General features: G+C 39.1%; 1 protein-coding gene across 1 annotated transcript in view; it reads left to right on the top strand.

Moving 5' to 3' along the window:
• Positions 1-19,298, top strand: part of Macrod2 (mono-ADP ribosylhydrolase 2) — a 1,848,725-nt gene that overhangs the window by 1,652,627 nt on the left and 176,800 nt on the right. The window contains exon 10 of the mRNA XM_051183276.1: positions 13,187-13,234. Within this exon, the coding sequence (XP_051039233.1) occupies positions 13,187-13,234 (48 nt within the window). The remainder of the gene's footprint in view (positions 1-13,186; positions 13,235-19,298) is intronic.

Genomic DNA, 19,298 nt, shown 5'->3' with positions numbered 1-19,298 from the left:
GGGAAAATTTTATCACATTTCTGGAGTCTGGAATTTGAAGATCAAGATGTTGGCAGAAGTGGCATATTCTCAGACCTCTCTTTTTTGTCTCCCATCTGAATAGCTTGTCATCTATCTTTCTCTTTGTATAAGTACACTTACCACATTAGGTAAAAACCCCACTCTAATATCACTTCACTTAATTGCACGTTAAACCTTGTATCCTAAAACAAACTAAAATTTGGCAGTCCCTCACTCGGAGGTAAAGGGTGTGGGGAGTGAATCAAATGTTAGAGGGGATATAACTGAGCCCATGGGTGTGACCAGCAGGAAAATGTGAAGAAACTGCAGAGGAGTGGACTCAGGAAAGATTTCCCTCAATTGTATTTCTTGCTGTGGGGTGAAGCACATTTGACTTTTTCCTTCCAGATGTATTATTTGGAAGCAGGATATGGCAGCTTTATGGAATTATCATATACTTTGGTTACAAATAATTTATAGTTATAGTGCACTGTTACATGCCCTAAAGCAAATAATCTTTCTGTGGAAATCTCTTTGTTCTTTTTATAAAAGGTTCATATTTTACAGCATGTAGAAGTTATCGTATATGCTTTCCATTGACTATAAGATGAAAGGGGAAAATTTCTGTTGGGGAAATGGAAGTCAAATTTTGCCAACTGTAGTCTTACTTAAGAACCTAAGGATGCTAATTTTTCTCAGAGAAGAATACATAATTGAAATTTTTATAACTTTGTTCAAGAATCCTGATGTTTGGAGCTTGACACCCCCTGCCTCCAAAGTGTGGAAAGCCTACATTTGTTAATTGCAGTGATTTTCAACCATGGATGATTTGTTCTATAGAGGCATCTCAAGGTATTTTTGGTTTTCATAAATGTGGGAGAAGAAAGACTGCTGTTGCCTGGTAGGTAGAGGTCACAAATAATCTTAAACATAGTGTGCTGGGCAGCTCAATGGAACAGCATTCTGAAGAATGTGGATCTTGTGTAGATCATCAAGAGTGAACTGGAGCAGAGATGAAAACCCAGTGTTGTATAAGCAACAGACAGGGAAAAGAGCCTGGGGAATGGAGAAATGGTGAAGCCAAGTAGGATATGTTTTTCCAGCTTGTGAATCTCTGAATGATGTGTTCACATTTTTTGAAATCAGAAATTAGGACTAGACATCTTTGAGTTAAAAAAAAAAGAAAACAAAACATAGTAGGTTACATGTAGACTGTTCTCATCTATTATGGTTCAACTCAAGATATTTTTATTTTATGAAGGAAATAAAGTCATACATATAATAGAAGGTTTACTTCAGAATTTTAATTCTGATGCTGTCCGTTTCTTATCATCAGATGATAAACAGTGACTGACAACCTCAGCATCTGCTCCACTCTGCCAAGTTGAGAGGACATGACTGGTGTTTCACATTGAGCTGTGTGGCCAAACTAGGATGTCTAGTAGGTTAGATTTGTTAACTGCGTTTTGACTAGAAATCATTTCAATTTGTAATTCGGTCATCAGAATGTAACCCATCCTAAATAAACACCCATCTACAATAGGAATTAAGCTGTTCTTGAGAGTATAACCCTATAATCCCAGAATTCAGGACGATGAGGTAGGGGTATCACGAGACTGCAACAAGCCTAGACTAAATAAGATCTACTCTTATTAACAACAACAACAAAAGGTTTAATTCTGTCTATAACTTGAAAACTGGCCTTCCCACATCAATCCAATGTTATAGGTACAGTACCTGTCATTATAGCAATGACAACAAATGGAGACTATACAACCTGAGGTCAGAGGCCAAAGTCACTTGAGTAGGTGAGTCTCATCTCCAGCCTTCCTACTGTGCAATGCTTCTTCCATAGCCACCCTGAAGTTGCTTGTCTGCTCCAAAGTTGATCTTTTTATGATAATATGTTCCAAGCAGGGTATCATTCCTCCAGTCACACTGGAGGAGCGTTCTCCTCCTTCCTGATTAGTTTTCCAAGAACAACAATGAGACACAGCTGCCACTAGCCAGTAATGTTTCTTTCTCTTGTTTTGCCAGACAAAGATTTGAAAAAGTATTGATACCAGGGTGGTGAGTTTCTAAGAAAGATAATAAGGCTAGTGAACATAATGTCTAGTGAACATTAAAAGCATCTGTGGCATAAGGAAAAAGGCTGTTGGGCTTGTCACCACAAGAAATAGCTTCCAGTGCTGGTACAGTCTCAGAGCCATGGCTTTGTGCAGGGCTTAATTTTCCTGGCTTTCAGACTTGCCAGAGGAAGGCACAAATAAAGTCACAGCCAATAGAAGGAAAGCGATATAAGCAGTTACTCAGATGGGTGTCTAGAGTGAATATCACAAATATTAATATGTATACATGTATATATTTGTTTGCATCTTGATTCTTGACAAAAATGTGAAATACATAGTTTTACTTTTGTGATCACTGTTATAAGAAAATAAAAGTTCTTCATATAAAAAATCACACTTACTTTTACTAAATAAAGGCACACAAACAAAAAGAAGAAAATATATACTATTTCCTAACCTATTATCCAGACATCAATCACACGTTGTTATATCCTTCTGGTCTTTAGAAATAGAAAAATGTATACAACCAGAAATTCTGACTTACACCTCCTTCCTGTCACTCAATACAAACAGTGATATATTGTAATCTTCTATTCTTCAGTTACTTTTAATTTAATGGACCCAAATTTTACTGGAAGCCTTGCTACTGAACTTAAGGCTGTTTTTTGCAAATTGTTCTGTATTTGAAACTTAAGGAAACTATCCTTATGGGTAAATATTCACATTCTCTAATTTTCAATACTTCTTAAAAGTGAAATTGCTTTTTCAAAAATGTATTCAAAACCAAGATACTTTTGCTGGGAGTTCTCAAATTGCTCACTGTTTTTGCAGCACTGTAGATAAGTGTCCTGTATTATACAACTGCAGGGATTTCCATTTCTACAGACAAACTATAAACAGCCATGCTTACTGTTACACAACCTCCTTTACATCCCCATGAGCATCTGCTGATGAGAACTCTCTTCCCTACTACTCTTTTCAATGGAGCATGTTCTTGTGTTTTGATATTATTGTTTTTCACATTAAACAAGGAAATGAATGGAAAACTTCATTTCTTATTGTCCATGTGATTTATTCATTCTTTTTAGCCACTTAGCTCCAATTTTCTTTTTTATAATTTTAAAAATGTGTGTGTGTGTGTGTGTGTGTGTGTGTGTGTGTGTGTACATGTGCATGCCATGTAAGATGTATGAAGGTCAAAGGGCAGCTTTGTGGAGTCTGTTCTCTTCTTCATATGGGTTTCAGGGATCAAACATAGGTTTGTCTAAAAAGTTTACCCACTGAGCCATCTCTCCGGCACCAGATCTCCAATACTCTTGTATGAAAGTACTAGTTATATCCTTTGTACAAATTTTATTGACATTACATCTTTTGCCCATTGATCTATAAAATGTCTTTGTATATGAAAGATCTCTTTTCAGCATTTTTCTTTGTTATATTACTTTTATTACCAAAATAGTGGGAAAAAATTTTATAAACATAGAGAATGTAGGAAAGAAGAAAGAGTGACAGTTTTTTAAAAATGAAGCTTCAGTAATGTCTGTGATGTTAAGCTTATAGACTTTATGGCACTGGTTGAATTCTAATAGAATTCTTCTTAGTAATTCCTTGAGATATTTTTATTGACACCACCTACTACTCACTTTCCAAATATATTAGGCAGGAAGAGGAACCCACCCTAAAAGAAAAAAGAAAAAAAGAAAAAAAAAGTAGTTTTTCTAGGCCTTAAACTGCAGAGCCTGGGACATGTTAGGTTACACTGAAAAGAGAAAATAAAACCAATTCAATTTGCAATCAGCTGACTTAGGATAAAGGTATTTCTCTGGGATTTTTAGATGGAGCCATTAGAATTAGTTCCAAGGGTCTTTAAGATTGGAAGGAGACAGAAGGAGAGAACCAGTGGGAGATATGAGTACAAATGAATGTTCAGAATGATGCAACATGGCTGAATTTGAAGATGGAGAGAGGTTATGAGCTTTGTCATATAGGTAGTTTCTATAAGCTACAAAACCAAGGAAATGTCCTCCACCCCCATTTTCTGGAAGGGAGTGAAGTCCTGCTTTACAGTTTGAATTTAGCATATTTGAATCCTTGTTGAACTTCTAACCTATAAACTGTAAGGTAATATGTGGTGATAGTTTGTTTATGACCTAACAGAGCTTGCCTGAGGATCAGAGCACAGAGCTGGTCATGCTAGTTAGCTGTAAAGGACAGGCAGTGGTGTCACACACTTTTAATCCCAGCACTCAGGAGACAGAGGCAGACAGATCTCTGAGTTCGAGGCCATCCTGGGCTACACAAGACTGAATCTGTCTAAAAGAGAAAGAGAGCTCGCACAAAGTTGATCCCAGCACTTGGGATGCCATGCCTTCAATCTCAGCACTAGGGAGATGGAGACAGGAGTGATATGGCTGGGGGGAGAGAGGGATATAAAGTGGGAGGAGACAACAGAGAGAGAGACGCAGTCTGAGGATTTGTGGAGGCAGCAGTCTGAAGAGGCAGCCTGACAACAGATGGCCCTTTTGGTTTGAGCAATGGTAGTGGCCAGAACTCTTTGCTTCTCTGGTCAGCTTTCACCCTGATACCTGATTTTGAGTTTTTATTATTAATACCAATTAGAGCTCATGCTAAAGTAATAAATCTATCTCAAAATAATAAAAGAAGCCCCACTATGTAGTTTTAGCTGGCAGGGAATTCACTCTGTAGCCTAAGCTGGGATTAAATTTACCGAGATCTACCCGACTCTGCCTCTTCAGTGCTGGGATAAAAGGGTGAGTTTACCACACCCAGCAAATCTGCTTATTTTTAAGGGACTAGATTAGAAATATAGTGGTCATAAAAGCTTATATACCAGTACTCTTTGAAAAAGTAAATGAAACAAATACAAAATCAAAACCCTGTTTTTATAGTATAAGTTGTTTATGATCCCTCCCTAAATGGCATATCCAGGGTATAAAAAACTACAGTGAATGAATCCAAAAATTTCTTTAATGATGATCGCTGCCAGAGAATGTGGCACATTTGTGCAGGTCACATTGACGTTTAGAATTCTACAAGGCAGGTACTGGGTAATGTGACATAAATGAGTTTACTGCCTTCCTAGGAATGAGTACTAACTATTTCCACTTGATGGGCCTCAAAAGCTGCAAACATATTGTGCCTTCAGTGAAAATCCAGTGAAGTGTTGCTGTAACCAAGCAACCTGAATGCTGGGACAAGTACCAGGCATAGGCAGAAAGCAATCTGTCCCTTCAGGAGGGGTGAGTGTGCAGTGAGTGGAGAGAACACTGATAAACACCAGAACAAACAAGGACCTGGGAACATGAGCCTTGACTAAGTAGAGTTTGATCTTATTAGAAAGTCCTGGAAAAAACAGATACTTCCTAAATACCACTTAGAATGGGGAACGAAATGTAGCTGTAAGGGGATAGCAGCAGGGAGCTTTGGCAAGAGGCTTCAACAATTTAGTTTCTTTTCTTTTTTCTTTGTTTGAAAACACAGAGGCAAAGGTAAGGGAAATAAATTTCCTCTGAGAAAGAAAGAAAGAATCGTATATGGATGATAAAATTCCAATAAGGCTCCAGGGGGAGGGAGGACAGAAAAAAAAAAAGAAAACTAAGAAAGTAACTCAAAATTCCCCAACTTATATTCTGTCTGTTGACTAGAATTGACTTCCCTTCATTTGTTTTTCAATCTAGGGACTGCGATAATCACATGAATGTCCCAACTTGTCCTCTATAATGTCTTTGATGAGGTTTTATAATCAATTTCTCCTCCTCTTCCTCCTTCTTGCTCTTTCTCCTCCCTCTCCCCATCCCTCTCCTTTCTCTCAGCAGATCTCCCTAAGTAGTAGTCCTGGCTGAATTCGCTCTGTAGTCTGTTGTTTGGAACTTGTACCACTTCTGCCTCTGCCTCTCAAGTGTCAGGATCACAAGAACATACCACCACAGCTACATCAAAACTTCTTTAATGAATTGAGCATGACTACTAATATCCAGTGTGTATTTGATCACATGAATTCTGATGATATTTTGGAGTCATTAGTATCCTTAACTAGGCAGTAGTTATCCAATGAATGTTCCGTATTCTACTTTCCTGCTGTGTATTTGGCATAGAACTCTTTGCTATCGACACTAGTCCATGTCTAGCTGGGTGTCTCTTAGCCATCTTCAGCTTAACACATCCAGAACAACTTTCAACATCTGTTCACTTACTCCTCTGTCCTCCTTTTCCCAAATCCTAGACTCTGTAATTTTGTACCACTGTGTGCTTAGTTGGCTGAGCCAGATGTAGAATGATGAAAAGGAACATTTTTTTTGATAAATCAAGATTGATACATTAATGATAACTGAGATTTTATATTGACCCACAACAAAGTCAAAACATAAAATCTTTTTTGCCTTTTAAAGAAATTAGCCCTCTCATCTTCTCTACAAAAAGTGTATGTATTTAAGCATTAGATAGATTCAATGGTTCCTAGTGTTCAATTTAATTTTAGAAGAGAAGCTTCTGTAAGGATAGTCCCTCATCTGTCAATGTTAGCCTAGAGTTTCTGTTTATCAAGTCTTATTAAGAAGTCAGAAGGATTCCAGGATTCCCCATACTTCAAGGAAATCCTAGAGAGTATTATTTATTCTAATAATATTTTCCTTCTTTGTAAATGCAAATAGTTTCCAGAAACTGCTAATAATAAAATACAAAGGTGGCAGAGGGCACAAGAAGCCTGTGGACTGTAAGCACATGTGGTGTAAGCCACCAAAGGGTTGTGGCCTTGAAAGACTCACCTTTACACATGGATGGCCCTAAAATGGTGACAAGGGTTTTGGTTTACATGCTTCAAGTTATTTTCTTGAGTTGAAGAGGATGGCTCAAGAGCTCCCTAAAGTAACTTTTACCTTGACTACATCTTTTTCCCCACGCAGCTATAATCCTCTTTAACTCTCCTTCCACGCGTACAACTCTGAGCCAATCTAAGGATTGTAGTCATGGCCCATGACAAGATCCAGCTGCATACTAGCTGGGTGATTCCAGAATAGGCATGGTTATGCTTAGCTCTGGTTTGGGCACATTCTGCACTACACCAGGTTTAGGGAGTCATCATGTTCCCAAAGATGGGCATCCTCTTTGTTTAAGCCAGTGGATCTAGAGCTGCAGTAAGTCTAAATATCTCATGCAAGGATGGCCAAAGTCCTGGTTTCTTGATTTCTCCCCCACAGATTTTAACTTGGTATGTCTTGAGTAAGTACTGGAAGTTTGCATTTTTAACACGTTTTCGGGTGGTGATGAGACCACAGTTTGAAAACTTCAGAATAAAATTCTCTCTCTCTCTCTCTCTCTCTCTCTCTCTCTCTCTCTCTCTCTCTCTCTGTGTGTGTGTGTGTGTGTGTGTGTGTGTGTGTGTGTTTGTGTGTGCGTGCGCTCGCGCGTGCACATGCACACACGTGTGCTCTACTTTCCCAAACATTGTATTAATAATGTAGATCTAAGGAAAACGATAAAGATAAATCTCAAGTTATTTGACCTTAGGGCATACTTATTATTTTAAGTGTGTATTGTTTATTGTTGGGGAACAAAGTTCAGAAAGCAGGTGTAATGAGTGGACAAAAACCATTCATATTAACTGTGTTGCCCATAGAGAAGGTGAAATAGATAACCTCCATACAGCTAAAGCACCTTAGCCTCTTCATTACAAAGGGTCTTCTGAAGCACATATGGGTAGCAATTACACCAAACTGGTTCAAGAGAAACTAGTTATTCACATATATTTTTTATTGAAATAACAACTTTTGTCATAGCTGTATATACTGTGCAGAAGTCAACAGGGTAATCTGACACAGAATTATGGGTTAAACAAAATTCTCATACTTTATAAAATTAATATCAAAGAGGCCCTTTGAAAGGAGGTGGAGTTTTAGCCTTCATGTGAGCTACACCTAGGAAAAGAAGAGGATTTCTCTAGGGTTGCACACAAAGAAAAATACCAGACTGCTCTCTGTTTTGCAATGGTATTTGTATCTCTTAGGCTAGAGAACTTTTATTGCATTTTTGTTCTCTAACAAAGACATATGAAGCTTGAAAAACTGCATAAAAGGACAGGAGCTCTGTGCCCATGCTCCATCAGTCTTCTAACTATGTCCAAATTTTCAGTGCCATGACTCCCTATCTTCAGAGGAAATCACCTGTTTTTATGTAATGTCATTCTGGCTCCTGGTATTGTTAGGAAGAGAAGCCCTGTTAGAAATAGCTCACACGTATGACTCCAGAAAGCACATTATATGGAATGTTAAAGTAAGGAGAATTTACTTAATATGTAACTATATCATGTACTTTTCCTATCCAAAGCAAATAGCAGAATATCAAGGCATATATCATATGATCTCATGATAAGTTCCTCTGGTGAAGAAAAAAGTTTTCCTTCAAAACTTGGGGCATCAATCTGCCTAAAGTTGATTAGCTATTCTAATTCTCATCATAGACTTCAAATGCTGGCATATTGGTCAGAACTTACTTTCTTTTAGAAATCTTTTCTTGGGGTTTCTCCAGAAAAACAGATGAACTCACCTGTGTATGCAAAATAGTTACTATAAGGAATGGCTCATAAAATTACAGAAACTGAAAAGTCTCCAGCTGGTAACCTCAAAGAAGAGGTAGTACAGTTCTCCTCCAGGGCCAATGACATTAGAATCCGAAGGCCAGTGGTGAGGTTCTAGACCAGCAGTTCCCAACATATGGATTGTGACCCCCTTTGGGGGTTATATATCAGTTATCCTGCATATAAGTATTTACACTGATTCATAAGAGTAGCTAAATTACAGTTATTAAGTATCAATGAAATAATTTTATGGTTGGGGGTTACCACAACATGAGGAACTGTATTAAAGGGTCACAGCATTGAGAAGATTGAGAGCCACTGCTCTAGATTGAGTACTTGGAGGCTTAAGACAAAGCAAGAAGCAAAATTTCAGTTTGAATTCAAAGGTAGAGAAGAAACAGGGTCCAAGCATGAGAATGGTCAAGCCAACCCTGCGGATAGTAGACTATGAAGTATGCCCTTCTTCCAGGTGAAGTTCAACCTTATTGTCCTACAGGGACTTTCCTGACACTCACTCACATAAGGGAGGGCCATCTACTTTTCTCAGTCTTCCTCTTTAAATGATAATCTCCAGAAACACCCTCAAAGACACACACAGAATGGTGTTGGGGGGAACCTTTTGGCCCAGTCACATGGCTTATAAAATGAACCATTACACCACTCAAGCTTTGGTTTATCAGACTCTGCCATTCAGAGCTAGTTTCATTTCATTAAAGGTATTTTGACTGCTCACATACATATTTCCAAGTATTTTCCTTCTGTTTGAATGTGCTAAAAATAAAAACAAACAAACAAATAAATAAATAGCAACCAAGACCTGTCCTGAAGCAAGGATTCAAGTGTAGTGATATTTTGTTGAAAGGTAATCCCAGGAAACACCAGTCGCCAGCCCCAAATAGCACACAGAGACATTGTATTTGATATAATGCTGTTGGCCAGTTACTAGTTTCTTATTGGCTAGCTCTGTCTTAAATATTAACCCATCTCTATTAATCTAAGTATTTCCACATGATCTCATCTTACCGGAAACAGGCCCCGACATTCTTCTCTCTCAGTCTTCCGTCTTGAATCTCCTCCCTTGTCTCCTAGTCCCACCTATCTTGCTTTCCTATTGGCCAACAGTGCTTTATTCATTAACCAATATGAGAAGCATATTTAGAGAATGACATCTCCCATCACACCAGCAGAAAAGAGAAGGGGGAATGGGAAAGGAAGAAAGTCAATGGGTTAAATTCCAAACCACTTACACTCTATCTCTGTCCAAGTTCAAGCACCTCCAGTTCAATGAGGAAAGGAGCCTTGTGGAAATCATGTGGAACAAGCTTGGGGAACTTGGGGGCAAGCTTGAGAGACAGGGAGCTGTCAGTCATGTGTGGTAGGCCGGCTCCTGAGATGTATTTATTATATAGAATTCCTTTAGCTGGCTCAGCTCTAGGATGCAACACCAGAGAAAACTCTTAGGTAAGGAACCCACACAGCAGTCGGCAAGCTTTAATACATTTAAAGGGTCAGTGAGCAGGGGCGTGTAGTCAAGAGACTTCCATCCCTGGTAATCCACTTCTGGCTCTCTTACCTCGTTAGCCTCAGCTTACCTTTTAGGTGACCCTAACCTTCTCTGGAAAGCATGCACGGAAGTTCTCTTTCCTGTCTGTGGTAGAACCTCTGCTCACCTATAGCCACCCATCATTTCCTACTCTGCTGCCTGAACTCTGCTCATGATGACTCACTTTGTGATTTCTGTAAAGGGAGTCTTATCCTCATAATAGTCTTCAGGACTATTATGCCTCTTGTATGTATGTGACAGTGTTTACCAATGGCTACCAAAGTAGAAGGGTAGAATACCAGTGTCATATCACCAAATAAGCAGTAGCTTTTAAAGCTTATCCTGTGCAAGCTGTGTGTGTGTGCAAATGTGCACACCCTGCCCCCAGTTGTAAGAAGTTGGTTACCTCACCACCCTGCTTTTCAGATTAAGAAACTGAGGGTTATATTGTTTTATGTCACTTTCCCAAGATTAGATACTTGTTTATGGTTTGGTCATTTAGTGGAAATGTTCATCTATTCTATTACATAAAATGCATGGTACTCGGTACCAAGGGACACATGACATGGCCTTCATCCTCCTAATATACATGAGGTCGGCATTTAGAAGGTAGATATATCCACAAGTGACGGATTGTGACATTTTGTAGAAACAATAAGCAATATTAGCACTTGATGATGTTTCAATACCTGTTCTAGTGTTTTGCATGGCATTAGGTAACTTAGTCCTCAGAAAAAGTTTATATAATAGACATTGTTGTCATCATTCATTATGACTGAGGAACCTGAAACTTAGGAAGAATAGGCAACTTCTCCAAGATTACATGCCTATTAAAGGAGTGGGCTGAAGGGCCAGTAAGCAGACCTGAGTTCAAATGTCTTGAAAGTATATACCCATAAGACAGCAAAAAATAAGGTTAAAATAATAGTTAATTCAACTTGCATCAAATAGATGATTGGGAAAACCTTCATAAACACCCTTTCTGATTTTGCTGCCTCTTGTTTTTCTTAGTGAAACCTCTGCTTATCTTCATCAAAAAAAATGCAAACTTTGTTTTGAAGGGTATAGGTGAAGAGATGGTTTTGCTAGCAGGAATGAGGCAGATAGAGGAAAGGAAAATACTATGGTTTGTCCTCCAAAGGTCTGTGTTCTGGAATATTGGTCCCTAGGGTAATGGTGTCAAAATTTCATGCTATTTAGAGATAATTAGATCATGTGAGGAACTACACTAGGTAGTGTGATCCTCATAGGGCTGGGTTAGTGTTCAGATTCTAGCACTGTAGGAGAGAGAAGGAGAACTGTGCCTCTCCCTCCCATCTTGCTCACTCTTAACATGTGCATGTGGCTATTTGTTGATGCTATCTGCTGTATGATGACATAGAGCCAATGACTCTCCACAGAGGCCTGAAGAGTTGGGAACATGCTACCCTATCTTTTTACCCCCAAAGCTGTGAACTAAATAAACCACTTGTATCTGTAAAGTTCCCACTTCAAGTATTTTGTTATAGCAACATAAAATAAAGTAAGAGCAAAAACCTCAAGGAAACAGAAAATAGTTGAGTGTTGCCATCTGTCTAGGTGATAACACCAATGTCATAAAGTAAGGAAACTGGTTTGAACCAGATATTGTCAACCTTAAGTATTAGAGGCAAAAGTCAGACAGCTAAGAATTGGGCTTTGCGCTTTGCACAGGGAGCTGTTACCATGTGGTTGTGGACCAGAGCAGAACTATATTAAGATTGAGCTGGCAGCCACTATCAATGAAAGAAAAATGTGTCAAAGGAAGAAACAAAAAGGATTGATTGGGAAACCTCCAAGGCATATAAGGCAGAGGGTTAGAATTAGAGTATAGTAAAGTGACCAGAGGGGAACAAACATATAGCATTGACTTGTATTTAGTGTCTAGACTGCTGAAAAAAATACTATAAATGAAAAGGCATATAAAACTAAAGTTTATTTCTCACAACCTAGATTGCAACAGTTCTAGTCCCTGCTGGGGTCCAGTTCCTTACAGAGAGCATCCTCTCTCCATGACTTTGATGGAAAAACAGGGACTGGGTTTCCCCTTGACCCCTTCCTTAAGGCAACTGCTCTCATTCACCAGGGCTTCACCTTGGTGATGAAATCATCTTCCAAAGATCATGACTTTGGGGAAAGTACTGAACATATAAAGGGCTGTCAGACATTCAGACCCAGGTATTAGATGTGAGACGCATTCAAGGAGAGACATAGCATGCCGAGTTCAAAGGAGTAAGTACAACCAGGTTCTGTGACTGAGGCAGAAGGATTGGAATAATTTTTGCATGGTGTCATTACAGCCTGGGCTATATAGGAAGATCATTTCCCATCACACACACACACACACACACACACACACACACACACACACACCATGGCATGGAAGGGAGACAGAGAGGGAGTTGTTCAACAAACATGTTGTCACAGTGCAGAGGAATCACACATCCTTGTCCATTAGAAGGTATTATTATGAGAAATGAAGGGAAATGAACAGAAATGAGACCACCAGTGGGGTCCATGGGAGCAGATGGAGGAAGGTCTGTCTTACTGCAGAGCAGCACTGCTCCTATCACACCACAGGTAGCAGATGTCAGTGTGCCCACTCTCCTAACACTGGAGATGAGCACACATAGTTTCTCCGAGTGTGGAATACATGCTATTTAAAATTCATGTGTAACAGTTTTGAAGAATTGAGATGACCAATATAACTATACATACTTTGTATAAATAAAACAAATTATTGTGCATACATGTTGATATAAAGGGGAATGTAACCCTCGGTGCTAGGTTCTGCTATATGGGTACACTTTCTTCAAACCCATCATGATGATACAGGAGAAATGGCTGCTTTAATTCTTGGCTTTCTACTTTCCTTTTGCTTTTCTTTTGTTATTTGACGAATTAAATCAGAACATTCTGGTGCTTCTTGCATTGATCTGAGTCTTTTATTTCCTTTTCCAACAGATGATAACAATGAAGGAACATCTGATGCTGACATGAAAGAAGATGCAGGTATTAAGACCGTAAAATCGGGAGCCAGTTTTACTTAGTCCACTCCTATAATTTTTAAAGAAAGACTGAATAAGATCAATAAAACAGAAAGTGTGTTCAACATCATGAAATAAGGTAGCAGTTATAGTAACCCTTTAGTCAAACAGAGTCACTATGTTTAACTGTTTTACTAAATTGAACTTTGAGCTTCTTGATAGAGTAAAGGGAAAAAAATAAAAGAAAGAAAAGAAACATTACCAGCAGAGTTATAAAAACCACCACCACATCTTGGTGCTCAAGACAACAGTTTGTTTTGCTGATAAATTAGGTCTGAGAATTCCAGAATAGAAAAAATTTACTCATCTGATTTTATAAAATCTGGGCCTCACTTAGGACCTGGAGTATTCAAAAAACTCTTTTAGTTACCTGCCTGGATGATGAGTGGCTCAACTCTGAGCTGAATTGTGATTGGAGACAATTTCTGAACTTAACACTCTAAGTGATTTAGAAGATCTAGAAGTCCCTCCAACATGGTGGCCAGCTGATGCTGTCTTGAAAGAGTCAATGAGCCAAGGAGATGCTTCACCTTCTTCAGGTCAAGGTGTAAAAGTTTCACAGCATCACTTCAGCCATTGTAAATGATTCTTCACAGCTTTTAATGCCTCAGCTGTTCCTGTGGCCATATTTGATGAATGTCATATAGCAAATACCATTCTCATTATTAAAATATATGACAACCATTCAAGATATACTAGAATCGCAAGGAAACCTGGTGGTTAAAAGTGTGAGCCCATACCTAAGGGAGCCAATCACTATGTCCATCAATAGTAATTCATGGATCAACAGACTCAAATACAGTTCTTGATACACCATTTGTTGACTTTAAGTATCTTTCTACAATATTCATTGTTCACTTCTGGGGCAACAGTCTTCACCATATTGTTTAATTTAGAAGATTCAATGAGATAATGTACCTTAAAAGCTGTCTACAGTGCTCAACTCTCCATAAAGCTTCAAAATGCTGTTACTGTCTGCTCTCCTTTCATCTGCAGAGCTAATTATATCATTAAGAGGCCCATAGTCTCCATTTCAACAATCAGAATGTTTTTGCCCTGAAATGGGCCCAGCTTTCAAATTTTAAAACAGTTATCTCAAAGATTTTAGTCTTGTGTATCCTACAATTTCGATGCCAGACCATCCTATAAGTCACTGACAATATTGGTCTCAGCATCTCCATTTAACAGAGCTTCCAATTTCGTTGTGAAGGGTCTCACTGAGTGAGAGTTCATTAAAATGGACATTCTCTGCATTTAGTTTAATTCTTTCCCTCTTGTGGCAATCCATTCCCTACATAGAGAAATAACATCTGTTCCCTTTCCTCTTAAAAGTACACTGGACCACAGCCTTTCTCTACTCTTCTCCAGTCTAGACATGCCTGATTTATAAGGTTCCCTTCCCTACAAAGGCATCGGACTCAACTAAAGTGAGAAGTGGATGAAGACTGTGAAAGTCAGAAGCAGGAATGGAGGGAGCAGAGGAGGGACTGTTGCAGCAGCAACCCAGCCCTGCCTATGTCCCCTCTGCACTCATTCTTAGCTTTAAATGGAAACTTTCTAATGATAGCTTTTATGGCCCTCAGCTGAGTGGTTTTCTCTATTCATGTAGGAAAACTAAATGTACTAGTGAGTGTGTTTCTCTGCAGTAGTTCTCCTACCAATCAATGATGCATAAGAGTCAGATTCCCAGGAATCTAGCTCAGTGAGAGTCATTGTGCAAGGACATTGATTCAAACCTCAGCAGCACACACACACACACACACACACACACACACACACACACACACACACGATGATATCTTGTTTATACTCTAACAAATAAAGCTTGCCTGTAGATTAGAGGGTAGAGCTAGCCACTAACTAATCATAGAGATCTGGAGGCCTGTATAGACAGACAGGAAGTGAGATGGCTGGGCAGAGCGAGGAATATAGGCAGGAGGAGACAGGAACTCAGTCTCTTTTCAGTGTGGTGACTTAGTAGAGGTAAGTTCTCTAGTGGCTGGCTGCTCTGCTTCTCTGATCTTTCAGCTTTCACTCCTTAATATCTTACTCTGGGCTTTTATTATTAATACGTATTAGAACTTGTGTTACACACACACACATATCTGAGACAAGTTCTGGGCTATGTTGTGTTCCAATCAATAGAAATATATGAGCTTCATATGTAATTTTTTATTTTCTAGTACTTTTGTTAAAAATACAAAAATGAAACTAACTTTAGTAAAATTTCATATAGCACAGCTATCCAAAAATGTTAGTACTCCAACCTATAATCAATATAGAAATTCTGTTAGATGTCATGTCTAAGTTTTAATTTTAAAACTTTGACATCCATGCATATCTTGTATCCTCATCTCAGTCCATATTAAGCAAGCACATTTCCAGTTCTCACTGGAAATATTTATATAGCTGGGATATTAAACATCATGAATCTATATCCATACCAAGAAGTCTCCCAGAGTTGAGCCTATGATGCCCATGGTGGGACTTGTTCATGAATATATGCAGAATTCTCTGTCTCCCTTCTCCTATCTTATCTCATTAGTCCTTTTCTGATATGTCTTGAGATTAATTCTCAAATTTTCTACTTATACTCAAAACATTGTCCTAGTATTTATACCTGGGACAATGTAACCCAAGACAAGGAACCTGTTTGAATTTTGTGAAACAGAAAGCCCAAGATAAAATTTCTATAAAACTTCAATTCTTATATCCATGTAGAACGTCTTATTTTTTAAAATCTGTCCTAAATTAACTTGCATGAGTCCGGTGTTATTCTTAGTTATTCCCATGCATTCCTTGAATGAAGTGTCCTTGGAGGATGCTTCAGCCATAAGGGTTGTGCCCTTTCAGTCAGCTTTATGTTCCCATGCATCATTTGCCTCAGTGCCATAGGTACACATTTTTAGGCAAAGGGACTTGATGTCTTAAATAGAGTTAGCTAACTATCCAAACCGTTGGTTCATTTTAAAGAAATTGTTGAAAGGAAGGAGGGTTCCACAAGCTATAATCAGCATTTGTGGTCCAGAGTGTTATCATTATTTCTGATTCTAGTCCCAGCCGATTTCCAGGGAGGTCTGCCTTTAACATCTGGACGAGTCACACTCAGTGATCTGTGATGCCAAGACAGAATAGGTATAGGGAGCTAGTTTGCATCTCCTAATGTTTGAGTACTGAAACCATGGGAGACCTGTGTGCCGGATGGTCCATAGCATTCCAACTGGTTCTGCCAGATGTTGGTGTGCAGGCTGATTTTATTCTAATCTCACAGTGGAGTATGTTGATCTGTAAGATGAGTCCAGCTCTCTCCTAAGACCATTCACTTTTGCATTCCTTCTGCCATATGTCACCTCTTTTCATAGAAGTAGGAAAGCTATAGAGATGGTTAATACAAGCAACCTAGTGAAGGGCTGTTTAAGTGACTCAACCTGATAACAAATACTATTGAGTGGCAGTGAATAACAACTTCAATATCTAAAGGCAACGCCATGCTTGCCAATTGGCTCTATGGGTGGTGTGAGTTCTGATGGGAAGCTTCTAATGATTTCACAGGTGGGATAATATCAGCCATGCACTTTTGAAAGCTCCCAATACGAGAGCTGGGAGGAGATACCACAATTGATTGGAGTGAGCTGGTTCAGGTCAGGCTTAGCAAACTGCTGAGTGCACCAGACTTCAGTTGGGCATTCTTTTGTCCAGATCACTGGATGTTTATGGATTTATTTCATATAGCAGCTGACAAACAGAGACTTTGATTATGGAGCTTTCAGTTAATTCTTACTCAAATAGTAGAGAAACAGAATTTGAATCTTAGTTTGCCTTACTCCAAAATTGATGTGATTTAACTTTTTGCTCTGGTCTCCAGACTCTTAGAGAAAATGGAAGCAGAAGCATCTCAAATGGAGTTGATAGGCCTTCAAGGTGACATTCTCCCCTGAAAGAAACAAACTGCCTTAAACACGTAAAACCTTTTTAGTGCTTTAATCATCCTTAATTCGTGCATGCCAAATGTTTCCTCATGACCTTACATCTCCATGGGCCACACACTCTTGACTTGGACCAATCTAAGCCATCACAATGCTGCTCACCTAGGGGAGGGGAAGGAACGGGGCCATGCTCATGGCCAACTCCAAAGTCCAGTCTTTGCCAAAAACAGACAACCAAAAATAGTACACATCAAGAAGGCCCGTAGCACTGTGTTCAAAGAGAAACAAAATCAGCTTCTCCTTCAGCTCCCTTCAGACCAAGAGGGAATGACCCCACTGCTGAGTCTCAGAGAGGAACATTACACAGAGGTCATGTTTATCAGTGACTTTTATTTGAACATCCTGTGGGCATCAGGAAAGGATCAAATACTTATGAATTTCACAATGTACCTTTTATGCAGCAAACTTCCATGTCCACTGAATGCCCAGAGAGTAGTTTACAATAGAAAGTGTTAATATTGGGGGGTATTATAATATCTTCAAATGTAGGTGAACAGGTTTCTTTGAAAACATTACCTAGACCCTAATAATTTCTGTTAAGGTGGGAAACCACAAACTTGAATGCAATTATTAAAACATTCAGATGTAAAAAAAAAAAAAAAAAAAACCCTGGTTTAAAGTTGCATTTTCATCTCTACAGACTCTTGCCTAGCCCCCAGGGCAGCTAGGCTCGGGGTACAATGGGACTAGATCTTCCAATGGTGAGATCACAATGTTGCCTTGCCTGCTTTGTGACTCTCGGTGGACCTGATATTTGTATGCAATGAGCAGTTCAAAAGACCTCATTTCTGATTTTGCTGAACCATTCTAAAGGGTCAGCATACATCGTACACCTGTGACAGAAGTCAGCAAGTTGCTAATGCAGTCATCGGCAATATATTTCACCCTGGCCTTGGTAATAACCTTAGCCATGACTGACTTGTGACCACATAAAACCTAGTCTCATGCCCCACACCTTTGTAGTCTATGATGCCAAAAATTTTTTAATAACACATCTATCAAATGTGGGATTAGTTTATTGTTGTTCTGTTTCTTTCTTAAAAGATGAAAGAGAGAGGGGAGAAATGAGTTAACCATGGTCCCATAATATAATTTTAGAATTCTGGCATGAGGCAACAGCTGCTAAGAAAATGGGAATTAAGCATAGACCTATTATATCTTGGACTTAAAGAAAGGACCAGTGAAGCAAAAATAAAATAGACTCCAAAATGCAACTCGCACTGTACTTCTCAGCACCAAGAATACAGGAGGGTTTTGAAAAAAAGAAGTGCTCTTTTCTAGTGAGACTTTTAATTGGCTATGTGTGTATAAAGACATAAACAAGGGAGTGAGATAATTCCAGATACAAGTGATGTGTTTTTGAAAGGCTTCCCTTATAGGCTCTTTACATTTGTGGTCAGAGAAAGCCTCCCCTGCCTCCTGAGGACATGGGTGGGGGTGAGGTGGTGAATTAAGTCTGTAAAACTAAAAGGAAAACCTAAAAGTAGGCAGAGATGTGCTAGAGGTACGGAGTATGGGGCATTAGCAAAGTCCTGGGGCAGGGATCTGCCTACCTGTGGTTCAAAAAATTAAAATAAAAAAGGGAGGCTGAAGATATGACTCAGCAGTTATGAACACCGGATGTTCTTCCAGGGGACCCAGGTTCAATTCCCAGGACACACATGGCAGCTCATGATTACCTGTAACTCCAGTTCCAAGTGATCCTATATCCTCTTCTGGTTTCTGTGGACACTGTACACATGTGGTACACAGACAAACACGCATATAAAACATCAGGGGAAATTGAAGAAGAGCATGAAAGGCAAATGGGAGGTGAAGCGATAGGTGTCAACAGGGCCAAACAGCACATTGTGCTCTGCAGTGGAAGTGAGTGATGATAAGTAGCGATTTTTATATAGGGAGCACACAGATCTGACTTACATTTTAAAAGCATTCAGTGTGGTGTAACACAAATAAATAAAATATCCAGAGACTGGTATTGGGCTTCAAACCTCAAGCTGAAGAACAGAAAAGCAAAACAGTGAACCAATAATTCTTACCGCT

This window comes from Phodopus roborovskii, unplaced genomic scaffold (assembly GCF_943737965.1).
Source record: "Phodopus roborovskii unplaced genomic scaffold, PHOROB, whole genome shotgun sequence".
NCBI lineage: Eukaryota > Metazoa > Chordata > Mammalia > Rodentia > Cricetidae > Phodopus > Phodopus roborovskii.
Note: the sequence above shows the minus strand (reverse complement) of the source record. Positions and strands in the feature narration are given on the sequence as shown.